The sequence below is a fragment of the Paramisgurnus dabryanus genome, chromosome 3 (assembly GCF_030506205.2).
Source record: "Paramisgurnus dabryanus chromosome 3, PD_genome_1.1, whole genome shotgun sequence".
NCBI classification, from domain to species: domain Eukaryota; kingdom Metazoa; phylum Chordata; class Actinopteri; order Cypriniformes; family Cobitidae; genus Paramisgurnus; species Paramisgurnus dabryanus.
Genome location: NC_133339.1, coordinates 1,970,570 through 1,994,200, shown reverse-complemented (window position 1 = coordinate 1,994,200; position 23,631 = coordinate 1,970,570). Strand labels below are relative to the sequence as shown.

The following is a 23,631-nucleotide window of genomic DNA, read 5'->3' as shown; positions in this document are numbered from 1 at the left end:
GACCATATTTTCTAAACATTTAATTACATAGCATATTGACTTACAAATGCAATCTCTTAAACTCTCTTAAACAAATACTAAATTAATTTAAAAAAAAAACATGTAATTGTTAACAAATTGTGTTTATCCTACAAACATGGAACATTTGTATAATTTATTGGTTTATCATAAAGTTTATTTCAACTGTTGTAAAGTAGAGGGGCACCACTTGTCATCACAAATAAAGAATGACCCAGTCGTGGAGAACATTTCTTTAATACTGCAAGCGGATATTAATGCTCTGAACTAACTGTAAAAAATTAGATCAGATGTTTAGATCTTGATATAGTCTTTCAAATAAAAAGAAACTTCCTAAAAATTTTATTAATTTTAGTGATCATCTTCATGATTATGCACCCACCCATGTAATTATAATCAAGTGATAAGTAAGTGAAAAGCCGGTTATAATTGCAAAATAAACCCTTACAAAAAATAAACCATACATAAATCACAAGGTTTTTTTAGAATAGTAACAGTTTTACTAAAATTGTCATAATGGTAATCAATTTGCAAGAAAATGTTTACTACATATTTGCTATAATTTTACGACAAATATTCAGAGGGCATGTATTATCCTTTACTCTAACTGAAAAAATAACTGAATGTTAACTTGTCACATTTTTGGCTAAAGTAGATAATTAGAAACAAATCCTGATTTGAAAATTTTATTAGCTCATTTGTATCAAATTCAAACATAAAAAACAGCAAGTGATACATTAAACATATAAGTCATATAAGTCAAGCTGACTCAAAGTACATAAAAAAGCTGTGTGTTAGTATAAGCGATTGTTATTGGAGTATAAACAGGCCTTAAAATGTCACCGCTGACCAGAATCAATTATCTTAAAGACACATGTCATAAGAACAACATACAAAATAGAATATAGGTTACGTGTAATTTATTCATCCAGTTTATAAAATGCCTTGTATCTCATATTTTAGTTTAAAATGCAGAATGAAAAGGGTAAGAAAGGGCGAGATTTTTGACACTTATTATTTATTACGTAGGTTTTTGAACCAACTGATTATTGATTTAATGCTGAATTTCTTGGGCTTGACTGATGCTACTGTACAGTTCAAGTTACTTTTAATCCCAGAGCTCTTTAACACAAACACAGTGTTACACCAGGCATCCTTCTCACCTTTCTTTCTGATAGCGGTGATATTAAATTTCTCATACGGGGGAATCAGCACCTCTGCCTCATCAAAAAGCGAATATTTTGTCACATTTGCACCATAACAAGTCTCGATTTCAAAACAAGATTCGTTTCCAAATATAATTGTTCCTTCACGTTTAAGAGATGGTTGGCATTCAAGTTATCTTCAATTTCCCTTGTATTATCTACTTTAAAGTGAAGCATTCTAGAAATGATTTCTTTGTTTAAATATTTTTTCTTCACCAGGTTTGCCATCTTCTCTGCACAACCATCATACTGGTCATCAACTGAATTCTCTGCCATATCCAATGGATATATCTCTTCTTCATCAGACACTCTGTCATCCTAGCCATGAGAAATAACAATAACATCCTCAGTAATTATGATTGTTCAGTATTATACATAATATAAAACTCATATTTCAATCTTACCATTCCTAGGACAACATTACTGGTGACAATGAGAATAAGAGCTGCAGTGGTCAACATCCTGATTTAGTCTGAATCCTCAGATGAATGACAAATGGAGATCAGGTTTGTATAAATTACAGCAAAAAGCTGCAAGACAACACATGCAATATTGTGTTACAAAGTCAAAATCCTACTTTAAAAAAAATGTATGCACAATACAAAGGGAGATTCCAATATTTCGTCTTGGGAACCATTTTGTTTAAAGAGCCGCATAAAACATTTTTTTAAACTTGTCAAGCAAACATATTTCTTTAACCAGAGCACTACATGCACTGTAAAAAAACTTTGCTGCCTTAAAATTTTTTGTTGAATCAACTTGGATTTAGAAGTAATTTCAACTTACTATTATTTATCTTGACTAGAGATGAGTTGTTATAACTACAGGTGAGTTGTTATAACTTATAAATGTAAGTTGACTTTTCTCAACTATATTTTACAAATTGTGACAACTAATTTCTGTTGACATGACTCATAAATATGAGTTGATTTAACAAAAAATTAAGGCAGCAAAGTTTTTTTACAGTGTGTAAATATCTAATTTGTGAGATGAAATAATTTATAGTAACAAACCTTTTCAGATGTTAAGACCTTCAAGTGATTTTTCTTCCAGGATTTGATAAATAGAGTAACAAATTTCAAAGTATTAAAGTTAAAGTTCAGGACATAAAATGATGAGATCTGATACCTGTACTCTATACTGTACTGATACTGTATGCATGAACAAAGAGTGGCAGTAAGGAACAAGCTAAGAGAGTTTTATACAATTTAAAAGAAGTGGGCTGGGTCAAAGACATCCAATACATAGAAAAACATCATCAGTACTTGAAAAATTGAAGAAAACTGATCATGTCTTTTAAATGGGTGTTTTCCACAGTTCCCCTATAACATCTGAGAATCACACCGTTTTCATCTGTCTGTGTCAGAATTTTGGAAAAAAAAACAAATAGATTTGTTTATGCGATATGTTGTCTTGACATCATTAGTATAATGTGCAACATGTGCAATACACAAAACTCAATATGCCGCTGTCTTATTGAATTACCCATAAGATCAGAAAAAAATGCATAACGGTGTCATTTACTGGGTCTGACTGAAATAAAATAAAAAATATTTCAAACGGATTAAAAATCTGACAAGTGATTTTAAGAGCCACATGGGGTAAAAGATACAAATGACAGTACAGACTAATCTGTGTGGTATTTTGAGAATTAAACATGTAAAATACAGTAAACATTGTAAAAGTATTTTCTTCAGTTTAAAGTAAATATGCTATGTAATTTAATGTTATAGAAGAGGTTTCTTTATTTGTAATAAAATGCATATAATTAAATAGGTGACACTTGGTTAAAAATCCCTCATAAAATATTAAATTGCCTTGAAAATCAACTCAACGGGGCAAACATTGACTCTAAAACAACTTTCCAATACTCCATTTCAACAACTGTAGTTTTCTTCACATCCATTACATAGGCATTCAAACACAGCTACATTACTTGAAATTAAGACATTTTTTATTGTCTAAATAACATTCAAATTAGAAATAAAGTAAAAAGTAGTGCTATTTCCTGTGCAACAAACCAAAAATGTGATTATGTGTAATGTACACTAATTGTTGAATAATCCAAAATGGTGAAGATTTTATATTTTGTGGGTTGTATTAAACATAACTTTATCAGAACAGTCTTCACTGTTAAAAAACAATTGCAGCATCTTTGTTAAATCAACATAGATTTTTATGTTACTTTAACTTATAAAAACAATTGAAATTGTTTAACTTAAATTGTTATGTCAACCTTTTTTAAGTCAAAACTTAAAATAGGTTGAACTGGCTTGCAGAACCAAGTTATAACTTCATGCTGCATTTTTATACAGTGTTTTAATAATCTACAGCCACACAATGTGGAAAGTGGTATTCTGATAAAACACGAGAATGAATATCCTGAGTATTATGATGAGAAGTTTGCTAAGAATTATAACAGATTGAAAATACAATAAAAAATTAAAATATGTATTAATTTGAAATACTGTTCATGTACGTGCATTGTATGGTTTGTATGATTTGTTGTTGCATTACTAATAATAAACATAATGTTCATTGTCATAGAATATAAAGTTAGATATTTAGCGTTTTAAGTGCTGCATTTCTATCTCTTGAACAAATAAACATTGAACAAAAGTTGAGAGACAAGCAGAAAATGAAAACCAAGAAAATTGATTCTTTAGAAAGGAGAACTGATTCCCGCCATACATTTCAACACACTAAAGTTCACTGCATAATAAGAACAAAATAAGCATCTTGGTGTCCTTTTGAGGAAGCACTGATGCTGCAATCTAAACTTTTGCTGGTGCTGAATGTCTACATTTAAGAATTGTAATGAAAAACATTGTAAACATTTTAGATTAAATCTAAGCATTATAATAATCACTAGTTGTTTTATTTTACTCTGAGCATTAGTCACATCACTATAGATCCAGAAATTCCATAAAAAACTAAAATTAATTTAAAGTATTTATTATTTCATTTTGTTCTTGAATATGTATTGATCCTTGCAGTTGCAGTTTTCAAGTGATACATTTTAATTATGTTATTTTTACTTTGGTTATCTCAGCTTAATCTCGCCCCTTCTTAAAATTAGCGTACACTGTTTCGGTGCCTTCATTTCTACACTGAAAAAAAATGATGTGTTAATTTTTTACACATTGTGTGTGTCATGCCATTTAAGGCGTTATTTCATTTTAAAATAAATGAAAGGGACAACACAAGTTGTGTTAAAAACAGTGACGGTAGTAACGCGTTACAAAGTAATTCCATTACTGTAAATCCACTACTTTTAGCAGTAATGAGCATGTAACTAAGTATTTTTTTAAATCAAGTAACGCAGTTACAATTACTGAAATTGAAATGAGTTGGTTTCTCGTGTTACTCTATTTTGTGATAAATGAACACTTGCAGACAAGACATTTCTGATCTAATGTTGCAGGACCGTGGTGGGCGGCACAATGAATAATAACACAGAAGGTGTCTTGTCTGTAAGTTAGCCATTATGTCATTTATGCAAATATTATACTTGTCATCTTTTTAGCATCTTCATTGTACTACTGAATTTCCACTCGTTTTCCACTAAATCAGAATATTGACCACTGCAGCTCTTATTCTCACCAGTAAAGTTGTCCTAGGACAGTTAAGACTGAATTATGAGTCTGTATATTACTATACAATTATGACTACTAATGATGTTATTTTTTCTTATTGCTGTAGGTTCACAAGTGCCTGTTACGGCAAAAAATTCAGTTGATGACCGGTATGATAATTGTATAGAGAAGCTGGAAAACCTGGTGTGTCAAACCAGGTTTGCCATGTTCTCTGTACAACCATACAACCATACCGTTCATCAACTAAATCCATTGACATACCTAATGGATATATCTTTCCTTCAGCAACCAGACTGTGATCCTGCAATGAGAAATAATAACATCACATCATCAGTTGTAACGTAATATTGTCTTTTTGTAATATTTACGCTCAAAATGTAAGCATATGGGACAACTTTACTGGTGACTATGAGAATAAGAGCAGCAGAGGTCAACATCCTGATTGAGCAACCAGGTCTCACCCCATTTTGTCAATATTTGACGACACTTGACCATTCGTCAATATGTGACGCGGAGGGTATACCTTTCGCGTCATTTTTTGACGAACTGGGGACTTCAATACTATTACGTCCGTTGCATTATCTTCTCCTATTTTCTTACCAATTTCGCGTCGGTTTAGGGTTAGATTTACATAATGACATCCCTACCCAAACCTAACTCTAACCCCAACGCCAGGTGACAACTGTTTCTAACCCCAACGCCAGGTGACAACTGTTTAATTTCGCGTAAACTGTTTAATTTTGCGTAATCTAACCCTAAACCGACGCGAAATTGGTAAGAAAATAGGAGAAGAGAATGCAACGGACGTAATAGTATTGAAGTCCCCAGTTCGTCAAAAAATGACGCGAAAGGTATACCCTCCGCGTCACATATTGACGAATGGTCAAGTGTCGTCAAATATTGACGAAATGGGGTGAGACTGTGTTAGATTGAGTCTAAATACTCAGATGCATGTGATTAGTTGTTATTCCTGTTATGACCTGTAGATGGTGTAATACTTTAACAATGTAAGGTAGGCCTACAAGAAATGGGGACATGGAAATAAAGATTGAAAGCTGGAGGACATGTTTTCTGTGAACATAAAAAACCTTTGAAAAACTCACTTTGAAAAATCCAAATGCAATGCAATGCATCTTATACAGTCTGATTCATGTTTTCATAACATGTGATATATTTATATTCACTGATTGATTGATTTATTAATCATTTATACAAGACCTCTATGTAAAGCACTTAAGAAAACGCTATTTTAATAAAGCTGTGAAGTCCCAGAAAGCAATTCTGGCTGAATTTTTTGGCTGTCAGTGAAAATAGACATCTAGTCCAAGAACAGATGATGCATATATGCTTAGAACATGTAAAAGAAATAAAAGCAAACACTTTGAACATCTGTTGACTTTGCTTACATGATGGAATATCGTACATCTTCCTGTAGCAAGTTATTTTGGCAAAAACGACAAGGTAGAAGTAAGTTACTCATAGTCAGCTGTCATCTCACTGTCTTGGTTATTGCTTGCTGGGATGCTGGCCATGTTTTACGCACACAACTGGTTTTAAAGTTACATAAATCTGCTTGTCAGATCAGACTTGATCCAGGGACACAAAAATATGATGTTTTATTTCAATGTAAGATTGTTTTGTTGAAAAGTTTGAACCCTCATAGACGTCAAATCCTTTTAATTGGCAATGCAAAATGATTAGTCTTTCATAAAGGCCATATAAATTACAGTACAAGGGTAGAACAAATTTCAAGATAGGTAAGAAAAGGTCATGCACAACCATTTGACAACACATATGCATATCATGAATAGAGAGTTACAATGACGAAAAAATAGGTATTATTTTATTTCAGGTCTGCTCTTAAGATAACTGAATACATGTGAATATTAAATGAAGGGTTTGTCATAGTTACAATTATAACATCTGAGATTCAATCGTAGTTTTCAGTGTGTCTGTGAGGATGTATGCAAGACACAAACAGACTTTACTTAGCAACAAGTTCACACCTTAACATGTGGCTTAATGTATCACATCATGAACCAAAAATATCGAAGATCGAAAGAACACGCTCTTCAAACTATACTGCTGCCTTATTTAAGTCCTTATATACAAAATCTAATGAACCTAATCAATTAACTAAAAATAAAGTAAAAAACTGAAGAATAAACACAAAAAAGTTGTAAAATCCCAAATTCTGTACTGATTTGTAAACAAAACAGAAACTGTAGTTTTATTATATTAAAAAGTTTTTTTTTTTACTATAGTTTCTTACAGTTTTCTTGTAAATTAGCATTTTTAATTAGACTTTTGATGGATTTTGCCAACAAACTGGTATTTCTAAATGGCCTGAAGCTGGGATTAAGTGGAACGTAAGTATTGATGAATGTATACGTCCCGAGAGCATTCGGTTAATATCATTGTCTCATTTTTGAGGGAGCATCTGAGCTTCTCATATCCTGATAAGTAAACTCTTTTATGCTATTAGAAAATCAAAGTTTAGGAAGCATTTACTCTGATGCACATGAAGCTTTAGCTACTGTATTGCCGTCTTTTCTTTTTTTTTTATCTAAGAGTAGGCCACATCAACAGATCCAAAAGCAACACCTGAAAAAAATAATAATGCGAAAGACTAAAATTGATACTGAATACAGATAAGTGATGATTATACTGTAAATTATATTGTCAGTTTGTTGAATATAGTTTATCTCACCTTGACCTCCTCCTTTCTTCAGTTTAGAGTACACAGTTTTCCCTCCTACACTGGAATTCCCTAAAAATTTCAATTATTGGGAAACTTCAATATAAACAACCCAACATTCACAGTTAACTCCTGAGAAAAGATGACAGTTTAGCTGTTTGTAGATATTATTAAACAACAATATTAAATATGATGTACGACGCTGCTGACGTGTTATCTGGTGCGCCCGAGCTTCGTTTACAGCCTGAGTGAGACGCACGCTGTATTCAACATTGTTTGTATTTTGGTATTGCTATAACTTTAAAAATGGTGCATGTTGCGAATGTCCTAATCCCTCAAACTGTAAACGAAGCTCGAGCGCACCAGATATCACGTCAGCAGCGTCATTGCAGTGTGGTGAATGTGGATTCACAACAGACCCGGAAGAAAAGACAATGCTGAATAAAGTTATAATTTCTGGACCAAAATGTATTTTTGATGCTTCAGCAAATTCTTACTGACCCACTGATGTCACACATGGATTACTTTGAAGATGTTTTTATTATCTTTCTGGACATGGACAGTATACCATACATACATTTTCAAAGGAGGGTCAGAAAGCTCTCAGACTAAATTTAAAACATCTTAAACTGTGTTCTGAAGATGAACTGAGGTCTTACGGGTGAGTCATTAATGACATAATTTTCATTTTTAGATGAACTAACCCTTTAACTTTATGTGTATAGATCTGTTCAATAAAAGCAACAGAAAGCCACATCTGTTATTCAGCATGTCATCGCTGTTTATTTTACCTTTCTTGTCTTTCTTCTTTTTCTTCATTTCTTTCTTAGGTTTCAGTTCAATATTAGCATAGATGTGTTCAGCTGCTTCACTTACATTGTCTATAAAAAAGAATAAAGAAATGATTAAGAGTTTTCTCCTCTCAGTCTTTAGTTTTACTCCTCTGGTAGTTTCTACATTTGCTCTTAAGTTTATTTTTCTTGAAGTTGACCTGTGAATACATGACATCACTGTGGCCAGCCTGAGACAATGCTAAAGGAAAAGTTCAACCTTAAAAAAATTTATTGTCATGAGATAAACAACATTAAATGATATCAATACATACCTGCACCTGTGTCTTTATCGTCTGTTGTAATAGAATAAAGATGAGCATCTCTTGTAATGAATAAAGTTTAAAAAAACATTTGTCAAAGCTTTATGTCTTGTGAAGCCTTCATAGAAACATTGTTTTGTTTTACCTTTCTTGTCTTCCATCTTTTTCTTCATTTCTTTCTTAGATTTCAGTTTAATATTAAGATAGGTGTGATCAGCTGCTTCACTTACACTGTCTATAATAAAGAATAAAGAAATGATTAAGAGTTTTCTCTTCTCAGTCTAAGACATCGTTTTTTTGTGATCCCATTTCTCAAACTTTAGATAGTGTGTAATGTTGCTGTAAGAGCATAAATAATGCCTGCAAAATGATAAAGCTCAAAGTTCAATGCCAAGCAATACATTTTCTTTAACAGAACGCTTAGGTTACTCACGTAACCCCGGTTCCCTGAAATAACGGGAACGAAGCATTGCGTCAGTTAGCTGACGCTATGGGGGGAAACTCCTGTTTACTCCGTGACTGAAGCCTATTGGTTAACGTCTGTACAAAGTACAGACCAATGACGTTTGAACCCGCGCGCGGGAGGAACGCGTCCCTATATAAGCGCGGTTCAATCGTCAGGAGCTCATTATATTCGACTGAAGCGCGCAGCCGAATAACACTCGCTGCGTAGACGTTTGTAGCACGGCAAGAGACGCAATGCTTCGTTCCCGTTATTTCAGGGAACCGGGGTTACGTGAGTAACCTAAGCGTTCCCTTTCAATACGGTTCACTTCGCATTGCGTCAGTTAGCTGACGCTATGGGGGAACGTAATCCCATCACGCCGTGCATACACAACGTACTGAAGTGCCTTACCGGAGAGACACTGCGTGTGGCCCTATACCCGGCATATTCACAGCTTAAAAAGCAAATGTGTAAGCACCATATAAATTGTTGACGCGCACACGGTGGGGTTTAAACGCACCGGGGGCACATAACATAGCACAAGACGGCGAGGTACCGAGCGCGCCGCGGCTGTGCGAGATAAGTAAATTCAGAGTCACGTTGGTGAGCTCGCTGAGCGCACCGTGGTGTACACATAAAACGCATGAGCGTGCATGATTGAGCCGAGAGAACCTGCGCTCGTAGGGCAGGGACGTCTAAGCTGTACAATCTGACAACGTAGACGGCGAAGACTAGCCGGCCGCGTAGCAGATATCAAATATAGATATAGATACCCCTGTAGACCAAGTTCATGAAGAAGCCAAACTCGCAGAGAGTGGGCTCTATATAGGACATAGCTCATAGAGGGGCGTGAGCCAGTGCGATGGTTTCAACGATCCATCTAAATAACCACTGTTAGCAACAGACATACGTAGTGAGTGATCTGCGAAGCTCACGAACGGCCGATCTGACTATAATATGCGGCAGAACGGTTCGTAGCGTGGGATTATACAGATACCACAATAGTGTGAACCCAGGTGCACCCTCGAGCGCATCGGGATGCATATAGGTAGTATTATAGTGCACAGATCGGTGAGCTTTCCAAGCGCGCCGTAAATGTGTATTGACTATAAATTGCACGGGCACAGGTGAACACTTGAATACATCGTGAATGCATATAGATGAATCAGAGTGTTATAATGCACAGGCCGGCAAGATTCTCGAGCGCGCCGTCATGTGTTCTGATAATAAATTGTGCGCACACGGGTGAACTCTTCAGTGCACCGTGAATGCGTATAGATAAATCAGTGCACAGAACGCGCCGTGAATGTGTACAAATATGATTGATGAACGTAACGGTGGGCACCCAACGCACCGTGAACGTACACAGATGAACAACAATGTATGTGTCACAAATCATAACACAGCTGTGTACACAGGTGAGCTTTCCCAAGCGCATCTTATTGTATACCAAAATGTTATAGCGTGTACATGTGAGCTTCTCTAAGCGCACGGTGGACGCATATAATTAAAAACCATATCGTGCATACAGGTGAGCTAATGGGCGCACCTTTAATGCAACAAACCTCAGTAGTGCGAAGCAGGGATGTCGAAGCTGTAAACTGACAACGTGGACGGCGGGGACCAGCCGGCCGTGTCACAATTGTCAAATGAGAAACCTCTTAGACCATGCCCATGCTCTAAGACAAGTGAGCATAATTGTCACGGGAGGTGATAACGTCAACGATCCATAAATAGCCTGTATTGACAGGTGCTCTAGTGAGTGATCTGTGACGCAGATGAACAGCTGATCGTCTGATGTACGTCAGACGTATGTGTCATCCAGGACCTTGGACAGTTCCAGAGCGCTGTGCCTCGGGCACCGTCCGCATCTGAGAAATGACAGGCTTATGAATAAAGTGAATGGCCAGCCGTAAAAGCATGGTTCGCTGTTACCGCCGCCGTCCGCATCTGAGAGATGACAGGCTTGTGAATTAAATGAATGGTCGGTCGTAAAAGCGTGGTTCGCTGTTATCACGGCCACATAGATATAGGTAGGGGAGAGAGCCGCCGTGCCTCTGTAGTGAGGAGAAAAGTGTTCCACCCACGATTCGCGGGGGGTATTGACTTTCAAATGTCACTAGACAGAATGGATCAGACTTTGCATAAGGACGCCTCGTGAAAGGGGTCCTAGCAGCTTGTGTCAATGTGTCATAAGGCACGTAATGTAGGTCGTGTCCCACGGATGCCATCTCCACACGCCCATCGTAATGGGTTAATATTGGTAGTTTAAGCATGAGATGCGTATCACTCTGATTGAACATAGCTTATAAAGCGATGCAATGAGTTTATAAAGGAGATGACTCGTCAGCTTGTTCAGGGGGTGAGATCTCAGTCTGGTTCGGTAAATAATGAAACCACCGTAGATTGCCCGACCGCATTATCACAATAACACGGTCGAGAGTGCTGCAGTGCTAAATCATCCTCTTAATGTACCGTATTCACAGTACAAGGTGATTTATATGAGACAAACGGCGTTCCACGCGCCGAAGGCTGATTGCCGTCGTAAAGCGTGTTCAACCCACAGCAAATGCTGGCCTAGCTCGTAATGACAGCACTTCATGCAGCAGTGTGTAACTTAAGCAAGCTTCCCGGCCGTCAGCTCGGGGCGGGACCTTTGCTTAGTCAAACTGAAGTGGACTTATGAACAATGCCACGATATTCAGCTTTCTGAGGCTCGTTAGAGGGGTACGTGCGCCCGTCTTAAACGAGATGCCGCGCGCGTCTGACTGTGCGCGTGCTTTAAGCTTTGAAACTTATTGTGGCGGGTAGCAAGCTCACTTGAGGTTGATATTACCCTTAATATCTCCGAGTATTGGAGCGGAGGTGTGAGCGTCTTCGGATCCGCTAATATAAATCAGCTATATGGCCGAAAACGTCATAAACCGCTTGGCTGTAAGCCTTTGAGTGGCCGTCCGGAGAGGGCGCGATTCAAACGCTTGGAGCCATGCAAAAGTCTGAGGCTGTCCTTCCTCTAGGAAGAGAGAATAACAGCCGTAAGACCGTGCTCGTTTGCGCCATCAGCATCGTAGCGGAGAAACTGAGGTGGGCTGCGAGCGAATTTGGCAGAAAGGTGTTAGAGACACCATACAGTCGTGGGGTGTCAATACACAGTATATGGCCAAACCGGGGTTTTTTCGGCTAGCGTCGATAGAATTATGGACAGCGGGCCGTGTGTGCGTATTACTGATTGCTTGTCAGTAAGGCGATAAAGTGTTTAGAGACACCGTACAACCGTGGGTGTCAATACACAGTATAGTAAGCACGGAAATTACTCTTTTTAGAGGAATTGAATACCGTTCGCCACTATAGTGAGGTCGCATAGCCGACAGTATTACACAGTATGTTTGGATAAGCAGCACACAGAAAACATTTCAGGGCAGTCCAGCCGAGGCGCGACATAACCCCTTTTTCCCAGACAGTTTCGTTCTCTGTTGATGCAGCTATGCTGCGGAGACCAGAGCTCAGCCGTTCAGGTGCACAAGCCTCAGTAGTGACGGTGACCGAACGGCTCACGGAGCAGGGTAGTATGTCTAGGTAGTTTAATGTCAGACTGAACCCATCGCAGAGAGGAAGTCTGCCGCGAGGCCCGCGGTTTTGCCGTTTATTAAAAGGGCAGAAAAACCGGGTATATATATATAAGAATGTACCAATATTCAGCGCACTGATATAGGACGGGACTGAATAAAGGGAGGTATTCGGGCCTCAGTATATTATAAACAAATTCGTTCTGCCTCTGATTCCGTCTAAACCAGAGAGAAATTACCAGGCAGACGAAAAATGAGCTATCTGAAGTGAGATCGGCTCAGGCCAGTAAAGCTCTATAATAAGTGTTTTAGCGCTCCAATAGAGGCGTGTCCGCCTTATCGAGCAGACGAATGAGATCGTGCCGCTCCAGGAGGGGAGGGGCATGAAGCTCTGTTATAATGAGTGTTCTTGGTGCTCCAATAGCGGCGAATCGGCCCTATCGAGCAGACGAATGCGATCGCGCCGCTCCAGGAGGGGAGGGGCATGAAGCTCTGTAATCGTTGAACACTGGACAGCTGCATTTAGAGGCAGCGAGCCGTAATACCGCGTGCTAGCTAAGCCGTTAAGAGACCTCACCACTGTGGGGAAAGGAGCGAGGGACTCCGCGAGCGTGGAGCACGAGTGGCTGTGCTATGACAGAGACAGGGGCAGACCGCCCGTGTTTGCTTGTCGTATGCATCTATCCAGGTCTACGGTTCCCCGCTTGTTCATCTCAACAAGAGAGGAACGGCAGAGGGGAGCAGCAACACAGACAGAACAGCCATGCGTCGTGACGGTATCACCCGATGCACTCGGGGGATTAATATATGTGCCAGAGATCTCGCCACTGAATGTGAAAGGAGCGAAGGGACTCTGTAAGCATGAACGGTTGCGGTGTGACAGAACACAGGGGGGGTTAGTCCGTGTGTGCTTGTCTATGCATCCATCTAGTCTCATGGCTCGCCGTGTGTTCATCCCGGCGAGAGAGGAACAGCAGGGGGAGCACGAAACATGGATAAGACAACCAAAGCATAAGCGCGGTCCCGGCGTGGGAGGTGCCAGACCGGTAACGCGCTCAGAGGAAATTCATAGCAGAGAGGCTCACCGAGCCGCTGTGCTGGACGCTATTACAACAGCGCCTGCTCTTTTAGCTTATAGCTTTATATTAAAAATATTGATCTTACCGGGCGGCCGCAGGGGAGACCTCGTCAGGCGTGTGTCCGCTGCACAGGGCTCGAACCACGGCAAGCGAAGGCTATCTTCGGTTCTCGGCCGGAAAGCGGCAGGGGAAGACGCTAGACCTGGACTCTGCTATCTTCGGTTCTCAGCCGGAAAACGGCAGGGGAAGACGCTAGGCCTGGACTCCGCTGCAGGGCTTTTGTCAACGGCGAGGTAAGGCTTCTTCTTTTTCTTCGGAGCAGCGAGAGGTTCGCGCTGAAGGAGAAAATAATGAGCTCCTGACGATTGAACCGCGCTTATATAGGGACGCGTTCCTCCCGCGCGCGGGTTCAAACGTCATTGGTCTGTACTTTGTACAGACGTTAACCAATAGGCTTCAGTCACGGAGTAAACAGGAGTTTCCCCCCATAGCGTCAGCTAACTGACGCAATGCGAAGTGAACCGTATTGAAAGGGAACTAGCTTTTCAAAGCCTACAGCGAACGGCCGGTTTGGACTACAGCCCTCTACTTCCCGGAAGTATTCCCATAGGAATACGTCAGTCACTTGCTAAGCTCAAGCGGCTCAGACTAAGCTAAGGTGCTGTCCAATTACAACACACTAAACAAGCTACACAATCAGAACTCGTTGCGTATTTCAAAAGGAGGGACTTCATATAACAAGGAAGACATCAGCACGTTTTTAGGACAGTGAGTCAATTGTGTGAAAAATACTGAGTTCTTTTACACATGAAACATGAACACATGTTATATTGCACACTCTAAACACAAACATAGCTTAAAAACACAGGAAAAACGTTAATGTTAATAACGATCATAAAGATGAGCATCTCTTGTAATGAATAAAGTTTCAAAGGATTGTATGTTGGGATGTCACTGTAATATAATCAATTATAAAAGCAGATTTCTGGCACTGATCATAATAAATGAATATATTGACTGACCAGTTGGCAGTGGACTGTAAACATCTTCAGGCTGTTCCTGATCTGATGTCTGACTGATGTTCTGCTTTTGACTGACAGCTGAGGGAGACTGAGAAAGTTTTTTGTTTTTGTAGCACCACAGCAGGACCAAGAAAAAGATCAAAAACATTAAGCTCAGTCCAAGACACAGACCAACAATAAGACCAAGAGATGAAGATCCTGTGGCTGGAAAAGCAGAGATACATCCATATATAACTATATATGCATATGCAAAAAAACATTTCAACACTGCTTATAGAGGAGAGAGATCACCTCTGACTGAGATCCAGCTCTTTGGAGACTCTCCTCTCTCTGGGTGTTTACAGGAGTAGAAACCCTCATGTGACTTTGAGACTGTAGGGATGATCATCATGTCTCCTGTAGTCTGATTCTGCACCACTGATTCATCTTTATAAAATTCAGCTCTCAGGTTAGAGGGTTTTTTATATCCATATAAACAGCGTAGAGTCAGAGGATCTCCTTCAGTCACAGGATGAACAGGACTCTCCAGAATCACATCAACATCTACACAACAGAAGAAATAACTGATGAATATAAATTATAAAAATATATCAGATTGATTTTTCCCATTTTCTATCAGCTTATTACATCTGGCAGATGATAAAAATTAATAAAAATTCCATAGACTTAAAATGAAAGAGCATCTCTAACCATTATCTAGGTACTAAAATATACTGTAATAGAGACCCTAACAACACCTTAGCAACCAGTAAGAAAACCATTGTAACCATATACTGTAGTGCTGGTCTAAATATCTGCATTTATATTTCAGAAAATACCACAATCTATATTTATTTAAAGGACAAGTTCAGTATTTTAGACTTAAAGCCCTGTTTTCAGATTGTTTATGGTCAAATAGAATGGTTTTGACTGAAATTTCGACATTTGCGGGTGCCCTGAGAATTTTCGCGTGTTTGTGTTTCAGCTCAGACCTCTATAATGGGTTTAATGGTGCACTGGAACAATCCTTCCTAAAATGCATTAAACTTTCGTTTACAAAGACGTGAAACTCACCGAGTGGTCAGGGGTGTTCACTGATATGCTCACACAAAAATCGCTGCAAAAGATGCTTTCCAACAGCTGTTTTAGCATTCGTTGTGAACTTGTGGACCTATTTTTCCAAACGCCTCACACCCGTACATTCTTCCGCTTAGAGCTTGAATAATAGACACTCCAGCCCAGGTGGTGGCGCTAATCCGCCTTTGCCAATTGCAAGAATAGAAACAAAGTTCCCGGCGCGGAGTAATACCGTACCTCACAGGACATCTAATACAAGTCCATGGAGCTGGTAAAAACTACGATAAAACCTGTTGGAATGCGTCTTTTGGAGCGATTTTTGTGTGAGCATACCAGTGAACACCCCTGACCACTCGGTGAGTTTCACGTCTTTGTAAACGAAAGTTTACTGCATTTTAGGAAGGACTGTTCCAGTGCACCATTAAACCCATTGTAGAGGTTTGAGCTGAAACACAAACACGCGAAAATTCTCAGGGCACCCGCAAATGTCGAAATTTCAGTCAAAACCATTCTATTTCACCATAAACAATCTGAAAACAGGGCTTTAAGTCTAAAATACCGAACTTGTCCTTTAATATCCACTGATTATTGAAATTAATGGAATCTGTTTCATTGCACTGATGGTAAATATTTTCTGCCTCTAAAATGAATAAATAATGATTTGTAGACTCACTGTGTACTGAGATATTAACAGGATGAAGTTTCTCTCCAGATTCAGACTGACACCAGTACACTCCAGTATCAGATGTGTAGAGAGATCTGATTGTACATGTAGATGTTGTTCCTGTAGATCTCCAGTCTGATGATAAACAAGGGTTTAGTTTGTCTGTGTATCTTCTCACTGTCCATCCAGTCGAGTTACTGTGATCCTCACAGCTCAGAGAGAGAGATTCAGATGAGAAGTGTTGAGATCTGTTGGGTCTGATGATCAGAGAGACTGAAGGAGAAACACCTGAGAAGAAAATGACAGAAAATCATCTTTATAAGAGATAAATGAATAAGTGAATGATATAAGACATAGAGTGTAAGAGATTGTTGTTGTTTAGTTGTGTGTGATGAACTCACCAGTGATCCACAGTGTTTGTGTGTTACTGTACTCTGTGTGATAGACTGGATCTCCTCTCTCTGCTCTGCACATATAAACTCCTGTGTGATTCACAGTCACTGAATTCACTGTGTAGTTGCCTTTAGATCCTCCACTGCTGTTTGACACCAGCTTATAATCATATTTATTCACTGTAGAGTCAAAATGTGATACACATGCTTTTAAAATGAAATACTGAAAATTTCATTTAACCCTTAAAATGTTCTGAATAATACCAGATGATGTATTTGTTATGAGATGAATGAGATATTACCTGAGTAAAGACTCTGTACAGTGAACCAGCTGAATGTCCAGCCTGTAGATGAATTTATAACCTCACACATCAGAGTCACTGAATCTCCTTCAGTCAACCACTGCTGTGGAGAAACACTTAAAACTGTCTGTGGTTTATCTGAAAGTGATCAATCTCTCATGAATAACATGTTACACTTCATCTCTTCACACTAATAATGATGAACAAACATATAAACTCACCTGATGATACAGTCAGTGTAACAGCATCACTCATCTCAGTGTTTTGTTTACGTATCTTTCCTCTACAGGTGTATTTACCACTGGCAGTGTGTTGAATGTTGTTGATTTTACACTCTTGTGTGTTGCATTGTGTGATTATATTTCTGTTATTTGTCTTCTCTGCAGTCCAGCTGTATGTCCACTCAGTGTCTCCTGTATCCTGTATGTCACATCTCAGAGTAACAGTTTCTCCGCTGAACAGCTGTTTGTCAGGATCAACGCTCACTACAGGTTTAGGACTATCTGTGCAAACACAGATGTATTACACAATATTAAAAACAACGTGTGATATTATGAAAGTATGATCTCAGGCTGTTGAGATGCACAGTCGTAAAATTGAACAAACATAAAATATAATAAAAGCAGTCTGTTAGACTTTGAAATACTGAGATTGTCTTGGTTACAAATGTACAGTAACCCTCGTTCCCTGAAGGAATGGAATGGAGACGTCATGTCGTGACCAACAAATTGGGAACGCGGGAGGAGACGGAACTTGGGCTTACTAAATAAAGGCCAGTCACTACCTGTTCCTTAACCCACGGTAGTGATCTAGGCAGACTGGGAACAGAACCCTGTCTGGGCGGAACTAGAAATGCTGTGGAAGCCACCCCTTAAGAAGGTTGTTGGGTGGTGTATATACAATCACCTAAAGGATTATTAGGAACACCATACAAATACTGTGTTTGACCCCCTTTCGCCTTCAGAACTGCCTTAATTCTATGTGGCATTGATTCAACAAGGTGCTGAAATTATTCTTTAGAAATGTTGGCCCATATTGATAGGATAGCATCTTGCAGTTGATGGAGATTTGTAGGATACACATCCAGGGCACGAAGCTCCCATTCCACCACATCCCAAAGATGGTCTATTGGGTTGAGATCTGGTGACTGTGGGGCCATGTTAGTACAGTAATCTCATTGTCATGTTCAAGAAACCAATTTGAAATGATTCGAGCTTTGTGACATAAAGCATTATCCTGCTGGAAGTAGCCAACGGAGGATGGGTACATGGTGGTCATAAAGGGATGGACATGGTCAGAAACAATGCTCAGGTAGGCCTTGGAATTTAAAAAATGCCCAATTGGCACTAAGGGGCCTAACGTGTGCCTAGAAAACATCCCCCACACCAATACACCACCACCACCTGCATGCACAGTGGTAACAAGGATGATGGATCCATGTTCTCATTCTGTTTACGCCAAATTCTAACTCTATCATCTAAATGTCTCAACAGAAAACGAGACTCATCAGACCAGGCAACATTTTTCCAGTCTTCAACTGTCCAAGTTTGATGAGCCTCTTTTTCCTATTTGTAGTGGAAATGAGTGGTACTGGTGGGGTCTTCTGCTGTTGTAACCCATTCGCCTCAAGGTTGTGCGTGTTGTGGCTTCACAAATGCTTTGCAGCATACCTCGGTTGTAACAGGTGGTAATTTCAGTCAAAGTTGCTCTTCTATCAGCTTAAATCAGTCTGCCCATTCTCCTCTGACCTCTACATCAACAAGGCATTTTCGCCCACAGGACTGCCGCATACTGGATGTTTCTCCCTTTTCACACAATTCTTTGTAAACCCTAGAAATGGTTGTGCATGAAAATCCCAGTAACTGAGCAGATTATGAAATACTCAGACTGGCCCGTCTGGCACCAACAACCATGCCACGCTCAAAATTGCTTAAATCACCTTCAAGTTCACACTAAGAGGTGGAAATCTGCGAGCCACCTTTTCTCCAAACAATTTCAGCATGCAGTGTGTCCCCACAAGCAGATAGAAAAAGCTTTTTGGACTGAAAGGGAACAATGACATTGTAAAAATTCATGTTATCTCTCACCTGTAACATTTATCCACAGTCCATCACTGTAGTCTGTGTAATAGCCTGTGTTTCCTCTTCCAGCTCTACACCAGTACTGACCTCCATCTGAAACTTTAACACTGTGGATTGTGTAAGAGTTTGTTTCTGTTGTCGTCTTCTCAGTGTTTTGTGTGTGTTTGTACCAGTAAAACTTCCATCCAGTAGACCAATGATCAATGTCACACTTCAGAGTCACTGTGTTATCTGTCAGTACAGATCCTACACTATCTGATGTGAGTTTGGGTTTTGATCCTGTATGAGAATAAAACACATTCAGACCCTGAAGAGTCTCAGAGTTCATCTGTTCTTTATGAGCTTATAAATCTCATCAAAAGCTGCGTTACCATTATAGATTTTCACAAATATTTTTGCAATATTTTTTATGATGTCGACAAAAACGATTGAGATGACACATTTCCATTAACCGATGATATGCGACTAAAACATATTTTTTTCCCCTTGCAATGCTTCATTCCAAACATCACTTTGACTGATGTTGGTGGGTTTACTAATATCACATCCTCTGGCCACAATATAAATAACTTTTAACCTAAGGAAACGTAAGAGTACATTAATGTTAACGAAATAAATTGTTTCCATTGCCGTTTTGCGAAATACACCTCTTCTGAATTGCCTGAAAAACCACCTCATGCGAGCGTAAAACTTCTTTTCGGATATATTAGAGTTTTTGCAAAATTGACGTGATTCCATTGGCCATATTTTCAATTCTCAATGTCAACTTGGGAAATTTTGAAGGGTAATGCAAACACATCTACTGTCTGTTTACATGAAATTCCAAACCTAAATTATCAAATAAATAACCAAGATATTCTGGTCCTTATAAAACATTAATACATCACAACCATTGACATAAAGTTTCCAATAGTTAGTAGACACACCAGAAGACCTTATACACGGTTTACTTTTGTATTTTACAGTAACACTAATATTAAACTCACCCTTCACAGTGAGATTAACAGCAGAGCTTGATTGTGAAGTCTGTGGTCGTCCGTGTATCTCTCCTATACACCAGTACTCATTCTGATCAGATTCAGTAACTCCATTGATAGTGAGAGCGTCTCCGTCTACAGTGTAACGCTCAGAGTTAAACACTGAAGTATGTCTATTAGACCACCGATATCTCCAGTTTAATGAACTGTACTGATTCTCTATCTCACACTTCAGAGTGACTGTCTCTCCAGTGAACACAGATCTGTCTGGTGTTACTCTCACTGTAACTCTGGGTAAAGCTGAAGAAAGAAGAAAATAAGATTTAAAAAAAAAATAATCACAGACTGTACATGAAATCACAGATCTTTATTAAATTAAATTAACAAACAAATTATGGTCCTTATATAATTAATGCACCACAACCATTAACATAAAGTTCCCAAAAGTTAATACACATATTTTACAGCAACACTAATATTAAACTCACCCTTCACAGTGAGATAAACAGCTGAGCTTGATAGTGAAGTCTGTGGTCGTCTGTGTATCTCTGCACTACAGCTGAACTCATCCTGATCAGATTCAGTAACTCCAGTGATAGTGAGAGAGTCTCTGTTTACAGTAAAACGCCCAGAGGAAAACACTTCAGTTGTGTTTTTATACCACAGATATCTCCAGTTTAATGGTCTATGCTGATCCTCTATCTCACACTTCAGAGTGACTGTCTCTCCAGTGAACACAGATCTGTCTGGTGTTACTCTCACTGTAACTCTGGGTAAAGCTGAGGAAAGAAGAAAATGAAGTTATAACAATCTTGTCACAGATCTCTGAAAACTAACCCACAAATCTGAATTTTTGATCCCTCTAAAACATTGACACAACACAACAATTGACATAATGTTTCTGATAATTAACACACATGAGATGTTTCTGTCTTTATTTCACTATTTTACAGACATTCAAGTTGAACTCACCCTTAACAGTGAGATAAACAGCAGAGCTTGATTTGGAAGATTGTAGTCCATCTCTCTCTCCTCTACACCAGTACTTATTCTGATCAGATTCAGTAACTTTATTGATAGTGAGAGAGTCTCTGTTTACAGTGTAATGCTCAGAATGAATCACTTTAGTTCTGTCTTTATACCACAGATATCTCCAGTTTAATGATCTGTACTGATCCTCTATCTCACACTTCAGAGTGACTGTCTCTCCAATGAACACAGATCTGTCTGGTGTTACTCTCACTGTAGCTCTGGGTAAAGCTGAGGAAAAAAGAAAATAAAGTTTTCAACAATCTTGTCACAGATCTGTTTACATGAAAGACACAAATCTATTAAATTCATTCACCTTCAGTTTGTCCAAACTTGATGTTTAAAAACAGCACTGCAAACAACAAAGAAAAAACTTGTTAGCATGATAAATATTTTAACATATGATATGTAAATATGAATAACACTGTACTGTATATCACAATGTGTAATCAAAGCATAGACATCCCTTAAATGTGGATTTTCTTAAGCCAGAAGTTGTGCCTTTTCTTTATTCCTTTCCCAATTCTCAATGTTTTACACAACCTCAAACAATAAATGAAAATAGAAGAATATTAAGCCTTTTTTTTGCTATTTCTTTACACATTTGCCCCAATTTACCCAACATTTTATAAAGCTGCTTGTTTATTTGCAAACCAACCAACATTTTTAACATTGAAGTCAAAATTCCTAAGGACTTAAAGGGATACTTCACCGATTTAGCATTCAGCTTTGTATCTGTAGAAACCCGGCAGTATTACTGAATGACCATGTTTCCCTCCATCATTTCCCCCTGAGAGGAGAGATATCTGCATTTTGGTTCTGCAAAAAAGTCCTCCGATGATGCAAAAATTGTCATATTACATCATCGGAGGACTTTTTTGCAGAACCAAAATGCAGATATCTCTCCTCTCAGGGGGAAATGAGGGAGGGAAACATGGTCATTCAGTAATACTGCCGGGTTTCTACAGATACAAAGCTGAATGCTAAATCGGTGAAGTATCCCTTTAACGGTAGCACTTTATTTTACAGTATGTGTACTTACATTGTACATATATGGTAAATATGTTGTACTTCCAGACAAATGTGTGGTACTTACTTTTGAGTATCTACGTGATAATTAAATGGTATCATTACTGTACTTACCAGTAGTACATACTTGGTCATTATTATGTAACTCTAGATAAGTACTGGGTAATAACAGATACATACTTATAGTGTAGGTATACTGTATACCAAAAAGAAACACTACTGTACTTACAAATGAATATACAATATAAGTTATAGGCAACAATGCATTATATGTTATGGTTTACTAGTTAATATTACTCCCAGTGGCATATGTGTACTATGCTATATCTTAGGTGGTAGGTCCTATGTAATAACTGTGTAATATGTAGCACTTTATTTTACAGTCCAGTTTCCATGCAGTTACTATGGACCTACTAGTAGCAGCCATGGACCTAGTTCATAGCAGCCATATGACCCTGTAGCCCAAGACAGCTTGCCCACTGAAGTTAAGCAGGGCTGAGCCTGGTCAGTACTTGGATGGGAGACCACCTGGGAAAAACCAGGTTGCTGCTGGTAGTGGTGTTAGTGAGACCAGCAGGGGGTGCTCACCCTGTGGTCTGTGTGGGTCCTAACACCCCAGTATAGTGATGGGGACACTATACTGTCAAAAAACACTGTCCTTTGGATGAGAGGTTAAACCGAGGTTCTGACTCTCTGTGGTCATTAAAAATCCCAGGATGTCCTTCGAAAAGAGTAGGGGTGTGCCCCGGCATCCTGGCCAAACTTGCCCATTGGCCTACTAATCATCCCCATATCTACTAATTGGCTATATCACTTGGTCTCCTCTCCACTAATAGGCTGGTGTGTGGTGGGCGTTCTGGCGCAATATGGCTGCCGTCACATCATCCAGGTGGATGCTGCACATTGGTGGTGGTTGAGGAGATTCCCCCATTCATATGTAAAGCGCTTTGAGTACTGAGAAAAGCGCTATATAAATGTAAGGAATTATTAGTAAATGTACCCAGTAGGTAATGCGTACGATATTCAATGGTTGGGTTTAAAGAATACAATACACTGACCTGTAAGTACTAAACACTTACCATGTATATAGAATTTGTATGTACAAAAATGTTTCTCGTTAGTTCAGTATACATACACTATATGTGCTGTCATTTACGTACATTGGCATATGTACTACACACTTACCATGTACATACATTTTGTAAGTACAGTAGTGTTTGTTATTAGTTATCATATGTACACTATAAGTACCTGTCATTAACCCACACTTACATGTAAGTACTAAAATGTATATTGCATATTCATTTGTAAGTACAATAGTGTTTCTTGTTAGTTACAGTATACATACACTATAAGTATATTAGTAGTAAAGTTACATA

At 38.7% G+C, this 23,631-nt stretch overlaps 1 protein-coding gene and 2 long non-coding RNA genes across 3 annotated transcripts in view; all 3 read right to left on the bottom strand.

Moving 5' to 3' along the window:
• Nucleotides 1-21,470, bottom strand: part of LOC135733733 (Fc receptor-like protein 5) — a gene marked incomplete at its 5' end in the record, with an annotated part of 237,936 nt that extends 216,466 nt beyond the window's left edge. The window contains 11 exons of the mRNA XM_073813736.1: nt 8,756-8,845; nt 14,723-14,926; nt 15,014-15,265; nt 16,452-16,730; nt 16,844-17,014; nt 17,149-17,274; nt 17,358-17,639; nt 19,224-19,496; nt 20,204-20,494; nt 20,683-20,973; nt 21,167-21,470. Coding sequence (XP_073669837.1) covers nt 8,756-8,845; nt 14,723-14,926; nt 15,014-15,265; nt 16,452-16,730; nt 16,844-17,014; nt 17,149-17,274; nt 17,358-17,639; nt 19,224-19,496; nt 20,204-20,494; nt 20,683-20,973; nt 21,167-21,470 — 2,563 coding nt within the window. The remainder of the gene's footprint in view (nt 1-8,755; nt 8,846-14,722; nt 14,927-15,013; nt 15,266-16,451; nt 16,731-16,843; nt 17,015-17,148; nt 17,275-17,357; nt 17,640-19,223; nt 19,497-20,203; nt 20,495-20,682; nt 20,974-21,166) is intronic.
• On the bottom strand, nt 588-2,377 carry LOC135734114 (uncharacterized). The gene is made up of 3 exons (XR_010527167.1): nt 2,237-2,377; nt 1,628-1,753; nt 588-1,541 (listed from the first exon to the last, which is right to left on the bottom strand). It is a non-coding gene; the product is annotated as an uncharacterized lncRNA (long non-coding RNA).
• Nucleotides 7,172-8,400, bottom strand: LOC135734121 (uncharacterized). Its single transcript, XR_010527174.1, has 3 exons — nt 8,309-8,400; nt 7,530-7,589; nt 7,172-7,423 (listed from the first exon to the last, which is right to left on the bottom strand). It is a non-coding gene; the product is annotated as an uncharacterized lncRNA (long non-coding RNA).
• Nucleotides 21,471-23,631: the final 2,161 nt, after the last annotated feature.